At 34.4% G+C, this 20938-nt stretch overlaps 1 protein-coding gene across 2 annotated transcripts in view; it reads right to left on the bottom strand.

The window, feature by feature from the left end:
* TRIM54 (tripartite motif containing 54) overlaps positions 1-20938 on the bottom strand; it is a 1123771-nt gene that overhangs the window by 990567 nt on the left and 112266 nt on the right. For both annotated transcript variants that reach the window (XM_044075469.1, XM_044075470.1), the window contains exon 2: positions 14703-14875. In XM_044075469.1, the coding sequence (XP_043931404.1) occupies positions 14703-14875 (173 nt within the window). The remainder of the gene's footprint in view (positions 1-14702; positions 14876-20938) is intronic.

Below are 20938 nucleotides of genomic sequence, written 5' to 3'. Positions count from 1 at the left end.
GACACAGCAGGCATACACAGGGAAAGGTAAATCTAAGAGTAAAACCCTGTCCATTCACATATATGACAGTTACACATCTGGTTTTCCTAATCCTTGCCCCAGGAATGAATCAGCCAAAGAACACCCACCATGGAAACAAATGTATCATTAGGGCAGCTTGAGGGAGAACCGATGGTCAATGGAGGATGGTGAGAAAAGAAGAAAAAAAACTAATGTAGCAGTATTGTTCCTGTTCTTTTACACCTTTAGAGTCCTGTTGTCCTTGTTTACTACCTGCCTCAAATGACAATTAATGTGTTTGCTCATCATATTTTGTCAAAACATTTTTTACCATATACAGCAGAACACACACCTTTTCTGTGGGGGAGGAGTCACATTGCAATTTTCTGTTCCATTAATACTGAAGAGTATGCCAGTAGTAGAAATGTGAACATTAAAATGCATTCTACAAGTGAAGTTGTTCCTATGGAGTGTGAAAAGACTACAACTAAAATAACTGAATCAGTATTATGTCATTGTGTTATAACAAAAGGGAAGAGAAGTTCAAGCTCTGATAGATACTGGAAGTATCCTTATACTTGTCAAGGGTCCACCGGTATGTATAGATAAGACTAATAACAAGCAAAAAGTAATAGTAATATACATTCATAGTGAGAGAAAAAAATATCCCCTCATGCTTGTAGAAATTCAACAATCCTAGGAAATCTGTTACATTCTACAGCTATAACCCCTTATTTGACTCATGAAATCATATTAGGAAAATATTTTCTCATTTTAAAGAATTATCAAAGATATGGGGGGAAGGTGAACCTACAAATACAGTGTGGCAGTCTGAAGTAACAGCTTAATGCATCCATTAAGTATAAGTGATAGGGAGAGAAAAGGCAGTGACACTCATACAGAGGCCCAGAATCAAAACCAGGAATAATGGGTTGGCATAAAAGCTAAAAAGGGGCAAACACTGTAATAAATGCCAGTACAGGACTAGAAGGTGAATTAACAGAAATCCATAAAGTAATAATCAGTAGAAGACAGAGATTTGCACAGAGACTAACAAGAAGTGCAGTACATGTATGCAATTCATATAAACCTATACAGATTCACACAACTAATCTCTCAACCAGCCCATACAAATAACCCTCATTCTCCTTGCACCATGATAGACTGGATACTTGTTTCAAACCCCTCCAAATACCATAATACTGAAACACTCCCTGACTCCTTGAGTGATCACTCACCCATAAAAGTTCTCAGATATATTCACCATCTCAGTAAACCACACAGATTTTTCACCTGTCATAAACTTTTCAACTTCAAACCAGAAACTTTTAAAACCCTCATCTCCAGGGTGAACTGGAACTTCCTAACCTTGCTCTAACTTGAAGAAGCAGTCCAAGCCTTCAACTCAACTTTCCTCAACATCTTAAACTCATTAACCCCTCTCCAGAAAGTAAGGATAAAAGCCAGTATATCTCCCTGGCTATCTAAAACTACCTGCACTTACATGAAAACTAGAGATAGAGCCTGGAAAACATGGCTACAAACAAAGCACCCTGCAGATCTGCAAAAGAATAGAGAACTAAGAAATCAGACTAAACAACTCATCAGTAAAGACAAAAAATATTTCTACTACAACCCCCCCAACAACTCTAAAATCTGATCCAAAAAAATTCTGTAACTCTATAAACCAAATACTACATCCAGGCAATCCTATTTTTCCTGACCCATACCCAGACAAATCACCAGAAGACACAGCCAACACATACTTTATAGAATCAATTTCCAAGCTATTTAACCCCAACCCTAACCTCTCCGACACCGAAGCTTCCAACTGCTCTGAACCTTCATCAACTACTAATTCTATAAACACTTCATCCTTAAACCTATTCCTACTACCTAAATCAAAATCCTTCTCTCTAAGTTAAAACAATGCTCTGTATCTGCTGACAACATCCTGTCATATTTTCTCCAGATAGCAGCTCGCTCTCTTGCTCTGCCTGTGTCTATCATAATCAATCGCTCCATCTCTGAATCTAAAGTCCCATCAATCTGGAAACAATTCTGCACACTACCTATTCATAAAGGAGGTAACTCTTGAAATCTCCAATTTCAGACCAATTGCAATCCTCTCCCCTCTCTCTCTCTAAAGTCTTGGAGAAATGTATAGATAAGTTATGCAATATCTCATACAGGAAAAACTACTCACTCCTACACTGCATGGTTCTCAACCTAAACATAGTACCACCACACCTCTACTAACCTTCCTCAGCACTATTTCCCTAGCCAGAGATGATCATAAACTTATCTCCTGTCTATTCCTTGAACTCTGAAAGGTTTTGATGCAGTCTCTCACTCTCTGCTACTTAACAAACTGTCTGACCTCAAATTCTCCTCAGATACAGTTGCATGGTTCAATATCTATCTCACCGACAGACTGCAATCAGTGAGATGGCACTCTGCACTATCTATTCACCTTCCAGTCAAAATGGGTGTCCCCCAAGGATCCATACTTGGACCACTACTTTTTAATATCTCCACTAACCTACTCTATTCCTGCTGCCCACAGCCTTCCATAGTCCAATACGCTGATGACTCTACAGTCATCACCATTGCCAACTCTCCCAATGAACTCTTATCCGCTATCCAGTTATCCTTTAACTCAGTTGAGACATGGCTCTCCAATAATCAACTTACCCTCAACCCTAAAAAAACAAAACTGCTACTCTTTCTCCCCAAAACAATCAACCACATCAAATCTTCCTTCTCCATAATGTCCCTTAACAATACCCCTATTGAAGTTGAATCCAGCATAAAACTCCTTGGGGTTACCATTGACGATCAGCTAAAATTCGACCTTCACATAAATAATTGTATCTGGAAAACCCATCAGAAACTAGGACTTCTGTATAGAAACAAAAAAATGTCTCATCTCAGAAGGTAGGATTACTGTCACACATGCTTACATTCTACCCTGCTTAACCTACTGCTCAGAAATTCTCACTAATCTTAACTCCTCCCTACTTACTAAGCTTGAGTCAACCTAGAATAAGATAGTTAGATTTGCAGCTCAACAAACCTATAAATCTCACTACTGTCTCTCCCTAAAATACTTAAATTGGCTTGAATTACCTCACCTGCTTCTCCTCTCTCCGCTCCAAATCATACACTCCATACTATATCAACCAGTGTTCTGTTCTGCACTACACTCCCTCATCTCCCACTATTCCCTTACAAGACATCTCCAGAGCTTAATCCAAGATCTATTATGTATCTATAAACCCAAGTCAAACTCTGGGTGCCACATATATAGCTACTGCCCCACCATAGCATGGAACAAACTCCCTGTTGAAATCAGAAATCTTACACATCCTAAACAATTTAAATTGGCCTCAAAAGTGTACTTTAAACTAAAATGGACCTGCCACTGTTCTCACACTCCCTGAATATATCCATCTAATATACTTTCTTTCTCCTCTGTCATTACTGTTTCACTCTTAGAATCATCCTCTATCCTTTACAATCTACTCCATCCTTTTTCCTATATTCACCTCTACACTTTCCTTTACATTCTTTCTCTGTATTCACATTTCAAGACAATGTACAGTTCATATGTTTACATAACAGCTAGCCTAAATAACCAACTACCTATGCTTTTCATTTAACTTCCTATGCATTTTATAACTTTATTTGTAACACAGTACTGATGTTGTTTCTTTTGACTTTTAAGCATTATTATATTATTGCACATTTTCTTAAATTTCTTGGAATTTTAAAATTGTTTTTAAAATTTGGAGCTTTTCTCCCTGGGCCTCTGCTAAAAAACGTCTTCTGCCCAGTCAGACATTCCCGGTCAACAAATGTAAAATAAATAAATAAAAAATAAAAATTTTGAGCTCAGCATTGTAAAGTTTCACCATTTTGACATTTCAGGAGTTTGCCTTCAGTATTATGACAGTATACCATTATTCAATAAGCTGTCAAGTATATATATATATATATATATATATATATACGCACAAATATCTCCAGCCCTTGGAAAAATGTTAACATTAGTAATATATTCAAGACCTATGTATTTATATATATATATATTTTTTTTTTTTTTTTTTTCAGTAGATTTAAAATTTATGGCTACTACCATTGACTTCTTATGAAATACCAAATCTTTGAATATGTGACTTTTCCTTTTTCTGTGAAATGCCGGTATGAGTCCAGGTGTAGGTTTTAAAGATTTGTAGTTAATTTAGTTACTCATTGTATAGGAAAGGAATAATGCCAATTTATTAATTGAACGTGTGACTTTTTAATGTTATAAAATGAGTGTTGAACTACTTGTGCTTTAGTTCTGATGAAGTCCTTTTACTTGGATGAAAGTGCTTAACTAGTGTCATTAAAAAGTGTGGTTCTTTAATGTGTATGGTCCCGCATCTGTTTTTATGCAGGTCTTGGTTTCACTGGTGTCTGTAAGTTCTTAGTAATATATTCAAGTAAATAACTTTATTTCTGTAGAGTGGTTTCGTAGTTCAAAACATGGCTTCATCAGTGCAACATAAAGACACTGAGTTCATTGCACATTTAAATACTTAAAATGTTACATGATCACCAAGCTTCATTAATTATTCATATAATATTTCTTCCAAAAAAAGATTTCCAAAAAACAGATAATGAAATTAAAAGCTGTAGAGTAAATACCATTCCAGAGCCTAAAATAATTAATTCATTCATGGTGTGAGCACTGCACCCTTCAATAAAATCTATCTTCTTTCCTTCCTTTCTTAAAAGATCATCTGTGATGCTTTTCCAAAATGGCTGCACAATGATCAATCAATGCATAATTTTACCTCTCTCAGTGTAAAAAAAGACTACTAGATAAGGGCCAGTAATTTAGTCTGTTTTAGTAAAATTTAGTTACTGCCTGCATGCCAGCAATGCTGAAACTTAGAAAGTCTGAAAGAAATTCAACTAGAAAAGGTGAAGAGAAAACACTGAATGGGAAAAATCCTGCAGTTGTTCAGCAAGAAGCAGTTCAAGTTCCAGCTTTGGTACAACAGATGGCTTCCAGTACTTTAGAAGAAAAATAAGTCAAGCTCAGAGTTGATTAAAACAAATGAACCACTGAAAGAGTATATCAGCTCAAATAACAAAACCCTGGAAAAGATGGAAGAAGATTCAAACAGCTATTCAGATGAACTGATAAAACTGCAAAAATGAAAGGTCAAAATGAAGAAAAGGCTGTCTGAATTTAACAGGAAGTGTTGCCACAAAAAACTAAATGTAGTGATATAACTAATGTATGGGTCAAGTCTAGTTCCTTCAAAAGGTATATTAAGGTCATTATCAGCATTTTTTCGTTGAAATGATGTATTGTCAAATGCCCCTTCATCAAATCTATTTGAAAAATAGCTCTGTAAAAACCAGTCTCCTTTTATGGTACCTCCTCCAAAAATGTCCCAAACAAATTTCAAAGGGTAATTACCCTTTGAAATTTGTTCAGGACATTTTGGAGGAGGTCACCATAAAAAGGGGACTGGTTTTTTACAGAGCTTTATTATCAGATTTGATTTGAGGGCATTTTTGACAAATATCATTTCACGAAATAATGCTATGAGCATTTATATATAAGTATTTACAATTTATATTAATACTGTTATTTGTGATTTTTGATAGGTAGGTGATTAGACTCTTAGGTCTTACTTTTTTTAGTAAGTTTGTGGTTTTTTGGCTGTCTGAATTTAAGACTTCTCAAGCAGAGCTCTTTCAAAAAATGGCAGCATTAGAGGACAGATAATTCAGAGAAAATGTGAGATTTTTTGCTGTACCACAGAAACTGGAAGGAGCCAACTGTATTAATTTTATAAATGCACCAATGAGTAAATGGACTGGTATTCCACAGCAGGATTTGTAATTGAAAGGGCACATTGTGTGCATGTTCCAAACCTGGCCATATTAATAAAGATGTAATCACACCAGCAGAAAGAGTTGATCCTGACAAAACTGTGGAAAAAGGGCAAGGTGATAGAAATTGGAGAGAGTAGAGTGTTTGTGCAAAATGATTATTAACTGTACATCAGGCAGAAGAGAAGCAAATTTATCCCAGCAATCAGGTAATATTGAGAGGCAGGTGCCCGATTCAAATTGCTGTATCCAGCTGTCTTCAGAATATTTCTTCTTGAAAGATCAATGTCATTTTTGATGCAAAACATGCTAAGAGGAAAATACAAAATATGAAACAACCCAACAAGGGATGAGCCATCAAACAGAAGAGGCTCTGCTTCTCATTCTTCTGATGGTAAGGCTCACAGTGAGATGTTGCCAGTGAAACTTTTTATAATGCTCCAAAGGAAAATGCTTGAGAGACAGAAAAAAGCATAGGGCTTGACTGTAAGAATTGGGAGTACCTAAGACTTTGGCTGGGAGATGGAGATGAAGAGGAAGTAGGCCAGCAACACTGAAAGTAATAAATAAATGTGAGACTATAAAGCATCACTCACATTTGTGAAATATGGCTTTACAAGAAAACATAGCTGAGGCAAACTGGATTTTTGTTGACTTAGTTAAACTTTTTGGGTGGACTGACAAGCAAGTGCCCTACTTCATGTCATTAAAGTTTGGAAAACACTAAAAGGGGAAAAAAGAGAAAAGGGAAAAAGTAACTACAAGTAAAATTTTTTTCTTAACAGTACTTGTATAAAACATTTTATGATATAAATTACATATTATATAGTAAAACTATGTGATAAAGATACTAGTGCTTTTTCCTTTTTTAGTTTTAAGAAATGTAGGTATTACAATGTAAAAAGAGAAGAAAGTCTAGACAAAAACATGTTTAAGTCAGTAGGGTGTAATCTTGGGCTACTGGGGTGGGGGGATTGGGTGTAAATGTGCAATGATTATAATATATGCACTTTTGCATATGTGAATGTCTGGATTAATGCCTTTGGCTTAATCTATTGATTCTTTGGGAATGCAAGTAGGATTTAAAAAAAATGAGAGACCACAATGTAATGAATAGTTTTCTTTAAGCAAATAAATATTTAGTGCCAAATTACACGTCTGTAGCTGAGGGAAAGGTCTATATTTTGCTCCCATGTTTCCATGGAAACAAGCTGACTAAAGGAGAAGACAATAAATCAAGAGGTCTGGACATTATTTACTGCAAGAAACATAAAATCAAAAGGTACAATTGCAAGCAGCTCAATAAAAAAATAAAGTTTTAAATTATTGAAAGTGAATAAGAGATAGCAACTTTTCTACTAACTAAATACTTTAATGCATTTACTAGAACAGTGTACAATTTAATTTTATTTAAAGATAGCCAGTACACTTTTCCATAAGACTAAAAGTTAATGTTTTCTGAAAGCATACAAGCTGTTTTTCACATCTTGCAGGGGAATAAAGATAAGTAGGAGCACAGGCTGCAACATGCATCTTAGCATGGATAACCTTAATTTTAGGTTCATTAATGCTTGTGAGTACAGCTGTTGATTTGGGACAATAGTTCCTATCAGGAGGGTGAAACCACATTATTTAAAAATGTACATAGTTTTGAGTGTTTGTTTTAAGTTAATAGAATATGGAGGGGAGTTTTTTGAGGGTTTTCATTAAAACAAAAAGTCTTGAAAAATGTGCTGCAGGTTCAAATGGAGATTACACGAAATAGCTGTATAAAGGATCAACTTGCCAAACATTAGTGGATGCATGTAACACAAAAGCTGGAAATAACATTTAAAAAGCTGTCAAATATAATAGGTGAGAATAACAACTTATTATTACAATGGCTACACTAAACATATTTTGGAACATGAATGGCCTTACAGGTATACACAAAAAGATAAGTGTATTGAATTATATGTTAAGAAATGCAGACTTCAAACAGCAATGTTACTGGAGGCACATTTGGACAGAAGTGAGCATGTGAATGTGATAAAGGAAATATTTCTGGATCTATAGTCAACAGAATATCAGGGACAAAGGAAAAGGGGGGTACTTATACTAATTGCTAGAGGAATTCTAATATTGATAGAAGAGGGGGGAATATAGTAATGGCAGATTTGTGGAAGTAAGTGACTACTGGAAAGAGAAGAGACTTAATCTGACATGTATTTATATTCCACCTAAAACTATTATTGAGTTTAAGAAAACTTTTGTGAGAAATATTTAGCTTTTAGCAGAGAATATTACTTATTAGTAGGGGTCTAGAACTTGATTTGCAACAGTGAGGATGTATATGGGAACCTAGAAGGTAAAAATATAACAAAAGCGGATTGACTTCTGAAGAAATTTATAAAAATATTTGGATTGGAAGGCACAAATTCAGTGGTAGGAACTCAGGGAGAATTTACATATTATTTCCCAAGGTCCAATAAAATAACTGGGCTAGACTAGACATTAATTATATTTCACAAGAATATGTGAAGTTAATCAAAAGCTTCAGCATGCATCCAATAATTATTTCAGATCATGCACCAATAACAACTAAGATAAAAATGCAGGATAATGAAGTAAAAATGAAACACTGGCACTTCCCCATCTACCTGTTGAAAAGTGAGGAATTTAAAGGAGAACTGCACCCACAGACTTAAAAGACATGGTTATTTTATCATGGTTTGGTGTTTCCTACTTTTTAACATCACTCTGGGACTATTTACAGGTTTTTAAATATTTTTATATGTAATTTCTGAGTCTGACCACATGGGGTCTAGCATCTTGTAGTGATCCTGACTGTTTAGTCTGCCTCTAGGTATCCCGCAATGCAATGCTTGTATGTAAATAATTACATCATGCAGGACTCTTTCTTCCTAAAGCTCCTGTCAGTGCATTGATTTTACATGCATACAGTGCTGTCTTTCACTCAGTTTTAAGTAACATTTTATGCTGTTCAATGACTACTTAAAACACAAGGTTCCCAGTTATATGATCGAAGACACATTCTTGTGAAAGCGTCTTTTTTGAACTTGAAAGCACGAAACGGCAAATACTGAAACAACATATAAGCAATTTCTTTCCCTGGGAAAGAAATCACTTGGCCGCCTTTGTTATTTTGCCATTTTTGTCACTGTAGTGTGATCTCGGAGTTGATATATTTAAGTAGGGGGGTATGGGGGGCACAGCCCCCCATTTTATGCAATGTTTTAAAGTTTTTTTTTTTTTTTTTTGGAACAGCGATGTTATTTTCATCTGGGGAAAAAAATTGCTGTTCTAAGTGTTCGGGATTGTAAGCTTTCACTTACATGGGGTCGATAGATCAGCATTTGCTTTTTTAAGCGTTCGCTGATTTAATATAGACTCAAACACAAACAGTGCAAATGCCACAGAACAGACTTTCAAAGTGCTTTTTGCTAATGCTTCTTTTTAGAATGGCTAAATTGCGGTCTTTTATGAAGCCTGAATTGTACTACTTTGATTCATCTCCCATCCCCCTTCACACCTAACATCCCTAGCTGTTAAAGTGCTAAGGGTAATTTGATCTGTTAGGTGCTGTGATTGACAGCTCACAGCAGGAGACTTGACTTATGTACCGTTTCCTTGTTCTAGCCTTTACTTTCTGTATGGGTACGGGAAGGACCAGGGAGCTATGACATCACAGCATGGGTGGGATTTAGAACGGTCATGATGATGTCAATTTTGAGAGGGAATTGGTCAGAAAACTACCTGCATTCATTGGCCTTGATGACATCAATGAATTGGAGACTGCAGTAAGCATTTCCAGGGTGGGATAAAAGTCTTTTGAAAGTGAAACCACCACAGTATAGTAAGGTACTGTACTAGTGGAGAGAAACACTCAAATTAAAATATTTGAAATGCTGTATTATTGTTTATTCATAGTAGGGACTGTAAATAGGGAGAAAAAGGACAGAGAAGTTCAGCATTTAATAATAGAAGCCCATTGTTGTCCTTTAAGGAATAGGTATTGAAAATTATGCAAAAGTTATTAAGGAAGATAGAAATTTCTTCAGAAGTTATAGTAAGTGAGTGGGATAAAATAAACAAGAGTTTAAAATAGGATAGAAATAAACAAAAATGAGATATGGTTAAAAAGTAGAAATAACTATTTAGAGAGGCTGACAAAGTATTGCAGAATAAGGGGACTCTCACAGAACAAGAAGAAGTACAACTGCAGAGTGCTAAAGATAAAATAAGAGTATACCTGGATAATATGCATGAGTTTAGAAAGATTGCTGTTAAGCAACTGTTTTTTATAACTGCAGAGCACAAAAACTTTTACCACAACTTAGGCAACAGGAAGTAGAAAGGGTTGTTGCCAAACCTAGGGAGCCTATAACAAGAAAAAATATCAGAGATCTCGTACAGGTATTAGAGATCTTTCAGAAATTTTATGAAAATTTGTATATAGGACAGAAATGTGAAAAGTAAGAAAAAGGCACAAATGGAAATATTTAAGGAACACTTAAGTATACCAAAGTCAGAGGTACGTGAGGGTCAACAATTAGCAGTTAAGATATGAGGAGATGAGATAAAAATGGTGAAGTATAATCAACATGCAGGAACATCTCCATGAATATATGATGTTCCTGTGGAAGTTTAGAAGATAGCCGGGAAGAAAGTGATAAACATATAGAAGGTTTTATTTAACAGTATTTTAAAAAGAGAGGAAGCACCAATATCCTTGAAGAAAACTGTGGTGGCTGTAATACCCAAAGATAGTAAAGACTCATCAGAACCAGCTTCATATAGGCACATTTAAAATTTAAACCATGATTATAAAGTGTTTATGTCTATAATAGCTTCAAGAATGGAAAGGTGTTGCCAAAACTGATAGATATGGATCAATGTGGTTTTGTGGAGGGGAGGCAAACATCTGACAATATTAACAGAACAATGATGATCCAAAGGGAAACAGATTGTAAGAAAACACTGCTGTTGTTGTTGGGTCTTGATGCAGAGAATGCAGTTTACAGGGTCTTGATGCAGAGAAAGCAGTTGACAGAGTAAGCTGGAACTTTCTGAGTAGGGCAATAGCAGAATTTACATTTCCTGACATAATAATAAAGTTAATTAGGAGGATATATGAGGAACTGGAGGCAGACATGAAAGTGGGAGGGTTCCTCTCTGGTAGGTTGTGTCTGAACAGAGGAATTAGGAAGGGTGTCCTCTTTCCCCTTTGTTATTTGCATTATATTTAGAACCATTGGCAAAGAAAAATAAGTGACTCAAGGATATAATTGGTATGTAAAACAAGAAAATTTGGCTTTATTTGCAGATGCTATAATTTTGTACCTGATAAAACCAGAAAAGGACATTTCAGTGTCGTGGAGCATTCTGAGACAGTTTCAGTTTTTTTTGGGATATAAAATTAGCGAAGACAAAACAAAGGCCATAGCTGTAAAGCATGTACCCACTCATGAATTGGTTCAGCAAAACCCATACTTATGGGGACATGATAAAATGAAGTATTTAGGAGTGTGGGGTAAAAGGGATTCTGTTATGGCAGCTAAGGATACAGGGGAAGAAACTAAATAAAATATAATACAAAAACTGAGAAATTGGTATCACTTTTTTATAGGTATGGATAGCAAGATACAAGCTGTGAAAATGTTTTCATCCCTTTAGTTTTATATACAGATCAGGCATATTGTTATCAACCAGAGGAGAAGCTGTGGACAGTAATTAATAAAGAGTTGAAAAATTTTATCTGGGAGGAGAAGAGGGCAAGAGTCAAGTGGGATCAGCTGATTTAGGATTACCTAATTTGAAGGGATATTTTTAGAGCTACACAGTTAAGGCTCATATACAAACACAAGCAGAAAGCTATAATTCAGATTGGAAAAGGGATGATGATGAAGCAGGGGGGATTCAAGAAAAATGGAGAGAGTGGGAGTTTGGATGCAGACCCTTAAGCAGAATAACAACAGTCATGCAGAATATTAAGTATTCTAAGAACTAAACCAAGATGAGAATGGGGAAAGGAGACTCTGCCAATAAGAATGACAGCAATTAGGAGTACAGAGAACAGACAAAAGAGGCCTGGAATTTACAGGAGAAAACTGGCTAAAGAACCACATTATTGGGAGCAAATAACTAGAGATGGAAAGGTAACTGAATGGGAAGAGGCCAAAAAGACATGTGGACTGCAGGCAAGAGTCTGACTTCCCTATCAGTGATTGATATAAGAGTATAGGCAAAAAGAAAGGGATCAGGGAATCCTAAGTAAAGAGCTGTTCCAGTAGTTTTTAATTGAATCTAGAATTGAAGCTGCGATTAAAAAAACTAGTAGGGCATATAAAACATTGCACGATAACTATAGGAATCAATCGGACAAGGTTAGAATAGAGCTGCAAGAAAGCCTGGATAAGCAATGCACAAGGAAGCAACAGGAGGATATATGTATGGCTCCCAAACATGCAACAAACTCTAGAAGATTTAGGATTTTTGCTTGGATATGTTTGCATAAGGTATTTCTATACCACAACCAGACTCCAAAGAATTGTTCCTAAGGTAGATGGCAGATGTTGGAAGTGTGATGGGGAAGAAAGAGGTAACTGGGAACATATGTTTGGGAGTGTAATGAGCTGGCAGATTTAAAAAAAAATACCTATAGAATACTCTGTCAGAAATATTGGGTGAGCAAGTGGGTGTAACTAAGGAAATGATTTTTGAGCTGGGATGCAGGATCGGAATTGTCTAGACATAGTGAGACCTTGTTAAATTTAGTTCTGGTGGCTGCCAAAAAAGCAATTGCCAGAAAATGGAAATCAAAGTCTAAACCAATTGTATCTGAAGCAGTGAATTTTTTAACAGGGATAAAAAAAACTGGAAGTGGGATCTTTACAAATGGGTAGGAGCAAATTGCACAGAAAAATGGAAACTGTGGGAGTAATACATGCAGAATAATATTTTGAAGGAGGAGTGAGGTATAAGGGAAGGCAGGAATTGAGCAGTTTGTGTAATGTTGGATTGCTGATAATGGCATAAAAGAATGTATGTGATGTATAATGTTTGCGTCTGTGAACATGTTCACATGGTTTGTTTTCTTTTATATAAATGCATGATTGTATATGTCTTAAGTGATAATTCAATAAACGTGTTTAAAGAAAGATCAGCTATAAATGAATTGGAGGAATACTTTCCCAGAATTATCCTGTCAATTCTTATTAAAGAAAATTTGGTTGTATATGTATTATAATACACTTCACAATTTACACCATATATTCCTCAAATTATATCTATTGTTTAAGATGTACATAGTTAGACCTGTGTAGAAACTTCCACAAAATTTCTTCTGTTAAGAATGTGTGCACGAAAACTACATTTCCCACAAGTCTTAGAGACACTTAGATTAACAGATACAATATTAAAAGTCCTGGGGTCACTCAAAGCTTTAAAATAATTAAATGCTGAGATAAGTTTTTACCCCTTTTATAACTACAGCCACATTTAATATTCAACTGTTGTATGTATTCCTATCAAATTGTATATATTGCTTTGTTACCTGAACTTTGGCAGTTTAATCTGACATATTTTGCTATCTTGTGTTGTTATCACATTGAATGTATTATATGCTCTTGTGCTTTAGCAGTTGATCTGATATTTTTGTTATCCTGTTTTTTGTCACATTGTAAGCATTGTATTGTTATTGTGCTTTATTTAATTGCATGTATTCGTACCTCTGTGGAGCTTTTCTCCCCAGGCCTCCTCTGAAAATGGGCATTTTTTGGCGTAGTGGACCTTCCCAGTCAACAAATGCAGTAAATAAATAAATAAGGTGATAATAAGATGCCAAAGCATGATCTGTTAACAGTATTTCTCAATGCTTCCGCATAACCTTCTCAACCTCCTTACTATTTGCCCTACATGTTAACATGAAATTCAATTCAATGTCCTTAGAGTCCTCTCACTTTATATACTAATAATTAATTTCTGTTAAGATGTGATACTTTATAGATGGTCTGATATTTTACATATTGAAGCTGTTGTGTTTAAATCTATGTGCCAAATCACTTTAAACAGCTTTATATACCACAGGTTATCACAAATCTGATTTGCCCTAATAAATCATGACTTAAGAATATTCCTGATCATATGTTATAGATGATAGCTACTTGGTGTTAAAAATGTGTTTTTAGAAAATTGTTTCCCATAAATAGATGTAGTCAATATCCCATAAATTAACTTGGTTATTTCGATGTCAAAAAAATCTGTGTGTGTATGTGTGTGCATGTGCGTGTGCGTATGTGTGTGTGTGTGTGTGTGTGTGTGTGTGTGTGTATGTGTTATAATAAGCAGACATGCTGCAGATCATTTGCTTTGTGATAAATTGCTGTTTTCAGAAATGTGATACATTTATGAAGATTTGATTTGCAAGGTGTAATATCCTAGGCGTCCGTGTCTGGTCTGACAAGGGCTGGTCTAAAATGACCTAGTTAAATATGCCACATAGCTTTTTAATAGTATCTGCAGTAGTAATTTTAATTTTAATGGGTAGAAGTCTCTAACGTTTTAATTTAATTAAAAAGGCTTTGCAATGCTAATTTGTTATGATAGAAATGTATAAAATAATTAACATGGAAAATATGAACATTTTTATATATTATTGTGTAGTCATACTGTACACTGTATGATTGACTTACTTCTTGTTAACATCTGCTTCCCAGAAACCCATGTGAAATTAAGCCCTTAATTAACAGTTCCCCTTCAGTTATCATTAAAATAAACCAACAGTCCATAACAGCTTGGAGTCTTACCTTGATGATTCTTGTTTATAAATATCAATAATGTTTTCTACTAGAAGGTTCCTTTGCAGCCCATAGACTCCATGCCGATCCAGAATCACTTCATGACGGCAAGAAGGGCAGCGAAACCGACCACCTGATGACACTGAGGTGGAGCTTCTAGATTGCCACAGTGGATTGGAAGCCTGGAAGAAGAAAAACAAACACTCATCTATAAATTTTGAACTATATTATTTGACGTAAGAACTTTTAAATATGCTCTGTGGTGACTGAAAGTATTTGTTTCATACAGCCATCAGGAAATAAGCAGAGGAAGAAAGTTATATTGTTAGCACATCTAGTTTCCTGTGCAGCTTCAAAACATTAATCCACTATTACATGTATCTCTTCTGGTATTTATTTCTAAGAAGAACAAAATCTTTAGATTACAGATAACAACTCAGATTTTAGCTTTCATTCTTTGTCATCTTACTTCTCTGTACTTTGTAGCTAAATGATGTGCTGGCAGGAGTTGTTAACGTATAAGTGTGATGAGCAGTGCAATAGCACGGTGGGGTGGGGGGTTACAGAAGTATGTCACAGTGCTGTCTGTAACTAAATCAGCAAAGTAAGATGTTTCTGTAAGTGTAAGGCAGCACTGCAGCTGCGTGTTTGTATGGTGCCCCCACACTGTGGGGGTTGGGGGGGTAATCACTACATATATAACAAGGAGTGGAATAAAAGTGTCAAGTGTGGGGGGTTCTCGAAATAAAATTGAAAAAATATTTTGAGATTTCTCTGCTTACTGCTTGCTGCTTCTTGCTGTGGGATGGATTTGCAGTGTTCTTAAGACACTCAGTCTTGCTGGCTGGATTCTGCTAAAATTCAAAGTCTAGTTATATTTGCATTCACAGTCTGTTGCATACAGAAACTTGCAGAATATACACTGATGAGAGAATATACTTTGCAGCACTTGTCTTTAAGAGCAGTAACCAATAACTTTTTATAATAAACCAAACGGAAACACGTTACAGCTTAAAAGTACTGTTCCAACTTTACTTCTCATATAGTACAGATGATGTGAGAGATATAACATTTACCTTAGGACTTGTGTCCCTACCATATCTCTCTCAACAACTGGATTTATACAGCTCTTTATATACAGTTTTTAGTCATAAATAAACATATTTTGGAGAATTGCTTATCCTGTAGAAACAATACTAAACTTCCTTGTTTAACAATGTCTTGTAAGAGACCAGCTTTTCTGACAGTGTGAATACCCTGTAACAGTGTCCTGATGTCCATGTAGAAAAACATATTTTTGAGGAAACACATTGTCTGTATTCTATTTGAATCTGTGTATAGAAACATATGTTCTTATGTCAAGCATATCCTGTTTTTTATGCAGAAAAACATATTTTTGAGAAAACACATTGTCAGAGATCAGCTTTTCTGACAGTGTGAACATCCTGTATTTTATTTGGATCTTTGTATAAAAAACATCTGTTATCCTGTTTTTCCATGCAGAATAACATGTCATTGTTCTTTAAAAGCAGATTTTGCATTTTTGTTCTTGCATACATCCTGTTTTGAGTCTGTAAGGGAATAATGTCCATTCTTTAAAAGCAGATTTTGTATTTTTGCTCTTGCATACATCCTGTTTTGAGTCTGTTCAGAGATCAGCTTTTCTGACAGTGTGAACATCCTGTATTTTATTTGGATCTTTGTATAAAAAACATCTGTTATCCTGTTTTTCATGCAGAATAACATGTCATTGTTCTTTAAAAGCAGATTTTGCATTTTTGTTCTTGCATACATCCTGTTTTGAGTCTGTAAGGGAATAATGTCCATTCTTTAAAAGCAGATTTTGTATTTTTGCTCTTGCATACATCCTGTTTTGAGTCTGTAAGGGAAGAATGTCCATTCAGCAGATTCCTTTTCCAAGCCATGGTCATTTAATGACTGCTGATCACATATTACTTAAACTTTGTTTCTGCATTTAAGCAAGCCTTTTCTTTCAGCATATTTACAACACAATTAATTTCAGATTTATATTCATAAAATCTAACAATTCCCTCTGTTTTTAAACATACTCAAAACATTTTATATAGAAAACACATTAAGAAACAAACCTTTAGTTTGATACAACAAATCAAAATGCAATTTTACATAGTTAATACAATGATATTAAAGTATTACTACCAAAACTGAATGTATTTAACAACTTTTTCTTTGCAGACCATTCTGTGAAAATATTTTATCAGTTATGAGCTGTGTCTGCTTTAGTTTAACTTGATCAATTTATTCTTTTGCATTCACAGAATTTAATTGATGACTTAGAATTGTTTCATTAACTCTTTGCAACTGTTGAATTAACTATAAGAGACAGTAACCATGTGCTACTGCAAGCATTTATACACTACTGAAAACACACAATTTCAATGTCATTTTAACCATAACATTGTGGTCATGTCTTTGAACTGCCCATTAACATCTTGGAAAAGTACTGAACTGGGCTTAGATAATAAATATTTGAAAGCAATTATTTTACTGGGGTAAACCAGTGATATTACAACTTGACAAATTACTTTTGAACTTATTGCAATGTATCCTGTACAGTATGTATTTACATAGACTGTTTGCTATTCATGCATTTCAATCTAGTAGGTATCCTGGACCCATTTTTTCTTTAAATATGTTTTTTTCACACATATTCATTACTAGACATTTATTTAATTTGTACTGAATTCTTCTGCATTTGTACATACAATGACTATAAAGTACATTTAGTCTAATCTTACAAATTTAATAACATTAATATTAAGCAAAATCTTGGAAAATGTTTGTCTCTTTAGAAATATCTAGTGGAACTGATACCAAATCCATATGTCCTGTTATTTTAAACTACATACTCAACAATTATTAAAAATATTCATGCTTTTATACCAACATTGTTTTGCCAAAAACTTATTAAAAATAGTGACCATTCTTGCTATTAGAAACATTTATGCATTTTGCATATCTTTATTCTCTCTTGTATAGCTTTAATAAAGCAATTTTAAATCATCTCTTGTTTTTTCTAAACAATAAAATAATAACCATTATGATAGCTATTAACAACTTGTAAAATATCTTATCCTGTCAGGTTTAATCCAGTTTACCAGTATTTCTAATACACTAATACCTGTTTTTTCCTCCCCATAAAAGAGTATTGTCAAGAAGGAATGAGATATTTTTTCTTGTAGCTTTATTTCAGACCCTTGTCACAGTCTGTTTATACAGTCAGTGTAAAACTGAGAAAGTGCCCCTCCCTCTTATACAGTCAGTGTAAAACTGAGAAAGTACCCCTCCCCCTGTAGTACTTCAGCACTGTTTACCTGCCCTATGCTGTGAAAATAGAATGTATGTTAGCCTAACACTATGGTTATACATTTATTTTATTAAATTATGAACTTTTTGTCTGATCTGATATTTTTTTATAAAGCTTTTGCTGTTTACTACCACTAGTAGGCATTTACATTCTCCTGCACAATTGATTTGAACTGCATGTATACTGTAGCCCATTTGCTGGCTGTACTTGATGCAACTGAGTTTTTTGTCCTTTTAACATTTACTTGCAAACAGATTATCAGTGACATCTATGCACAATTGTGGCATTTTATGACAATTACTAAATAGTGTTGCTTGTAAACATTTTAACAATTATGTTTTAATAACAATGATGCTTTAGAAAAACTCAAGCTACTTGCCTGGCAATTAGTCTTGTTGTTTATCTTATCTTTCCAGCATTTCCTGTAACTATTCATTCAGTCTAGGAAGGTCTGAGCTCACATTTCATACTCTGTAAACTATAGTTAATTCTTTTGGCATTTTTCCTTTAATGTGATTGTGATTTGCATAACTATGCATTTATACAACATAAATAGACATCATTTTACAATTACCTTACATGGATTTCAGTATTTTTTTATTTTTATTTAACTATTTAACTGTCCTGCCATTAATTTTACAAAAACTGTTTGAATAATACCATCTGTGATTTTCTTTTTAAAATTCAGAACTTTAACTGTTTGGTGTTACTATATAATTATAAACAAATTGTAAAAAACAAAATAGATATTAGTTTAACCAACACATTTATATTTATATTATTTATATTTGCTGCTGTCTGCCTTTTGCTTTTGTGTATTGTAAACAAATGTACTCTAGATGAAAAGAACATACATAGATGTCTGTCTTGTATCTGTATATCTTTATACAAGCATGTCAGTCTTGTGACTTTACATTTTTATTCTTATTAACTATTTTTATTTAATTTTATACACTAGAACAGTTTTGTTTACCTTTTGACTATGCTAATGAATGACATTCATATGCTTTACTTTACTGTAGTACTGATAGATGTCTTGCTTTAACTGAATGAAAGTAAAACATTTAAGAATGATTTGTCCCTACATCAGATCCTACCATCTTACCATGTATGTTTAACCATTTTCAAAACATAAACATATTATAAAATATATTTCTTTTGCACAGATTAACTGTGTATGCAGGAAATTTCCAGTCTTTGTCAATTGAGCTAATTTATTTCCTTTATCCTGCAACTGCTGTTGAATTTTCTGTGATGTTGCATGGTCTTTCTGACATTCTTTAGTAAGCTGTTCTGCTGAATTTGAAACTCCTATGCACTTTTGAAAAGATGTGTGTATAACTTGTCTAAGCTTCCTGAACTCATTATGTCTGTCTTTTAGAAGTTTACTACATTCCTTTGTAACAAAATGTACTAGGGGTTCTATCAGTAAATGATCTGACTCACATGTGGTGACAGGACATAACTGTTCAACATCAGAATGTAATGGAAACACTTTACCCTTAGTTAATTCTTCAGATCTGTCTTTACAGTCTATTTCTTTCGCAATATGATGCAATACTTTTTTATGACATAATACACAAAATGCAGTTTTTGTTGAAGCACACAATAAACATTTGTCATATTTCACATGGTTTTCTTTGAGATACCAGTCAAATATTGTAATACATTTGCATAATGCCTTACTATCAACCTGCCCTAATAAGGTTTTACATTTACTGATGTGCTGTGTATACCAACATAGCATTTTTTTACTAAAGTTTGGTTTACTCCTGCATGAATTATAAATCATATCCATACTGTCTAGTAATATACAACCTGTCTAGGAATACAGAAACTATATATGAATATACAACCTGTCTTAACATCATCCACACTAAATATGTGACACAGAAAAAAAAAGTCTTACCAGTTAGCAAGAAAACAGGTGATCAGGCTGCTATTGCAGATGGCTGGAATTTTTTCAAAGTCACTTGAGAAGCTGGGAAAGCACAACAGGCAGTGGACTGATGGGCTAGTGGATATCCCCCTTTTCTTGAAGAATTTATGGCACTGCAAATTTCTTGAACTAGTCTCACTCCGGATTGTAGACGTCTAAAAAAACTTTACTACTGCAAGCTGCATAAACTGGAATACTTCTGTTTAGGATTTACACATACGTACAAATGTTAGTTACTGTAATTTGACTGAAGTGACCCTCTGCAGGGCTTACCATCACTCCTCCTGTGTTTGAATGCAGATTGTAGGTTCAAATGCAGGCTAGCTTGCCATTGAAAAATTATATGGAGCTAGTCACTCAGCTGCCTCGCCATTGAAAAAATATTATATGGCTCTTACTTGCTTCTTGCTTCTTGCCTGGATGGATTCTTGCTAAAATTCAAAGTCTAGTTATATTTGCATTCACAGTCTGTTGCATACAGAAACTTGCAGAATATACACTGATGAGAGAATATACTTTGCAGCACTTGTCTTTAAGAGCAGTAACCAATAACTTTTTATAATAAACCAAACAGAAACACGTTACAGCTTAAAAGTACTGTTCCAACTTTACTTCTCATATAGTACAGATGATGTGAGAGATATAACATTTACCTTAGGACTTGTGTCCCTACCATATCTCTCTCAACAACTGGATTTATACAGCTCTTTATATACAGTTTTTAGTCATAAATAAACATATTTTGGAGAATTGCTTATCCTGTAGAAACAATACTAAACTTCCTTGTTTAACAATGTCTTGTAAGAGACCAGCTTTTCTGACAGTGTGAATATCCTGTAACAGTGTCCTGATGTCCATGTAGAAAAACATATTTTTGAGGAAACACATTGTCTGTATTCTATTTGAATCTGTGTATAGAAACATATGTTCTTATGTCAAGCATATCCTGTTTTTTATGCA

Source organism: Protopterus annectens, chromosome 6.part1 (assembly GCF_019279795.1).
Source record: "Protopterus annectens isolate FY-2018-M chromosome 6.part1, PAN1.0, whole genome shotgun sequence".
NCBI classification, from domain to species: domain Eukaryota; kingdom Metazoa; phylum Chordata; order Ceratodontiformes; family Protopteridae; genus Protopterus; species Protopterus annectens.
Note: the sequence above shows the minus strand (reverse complement) of the source record. Positions and strands in the feature narration are given on the sequence as shown.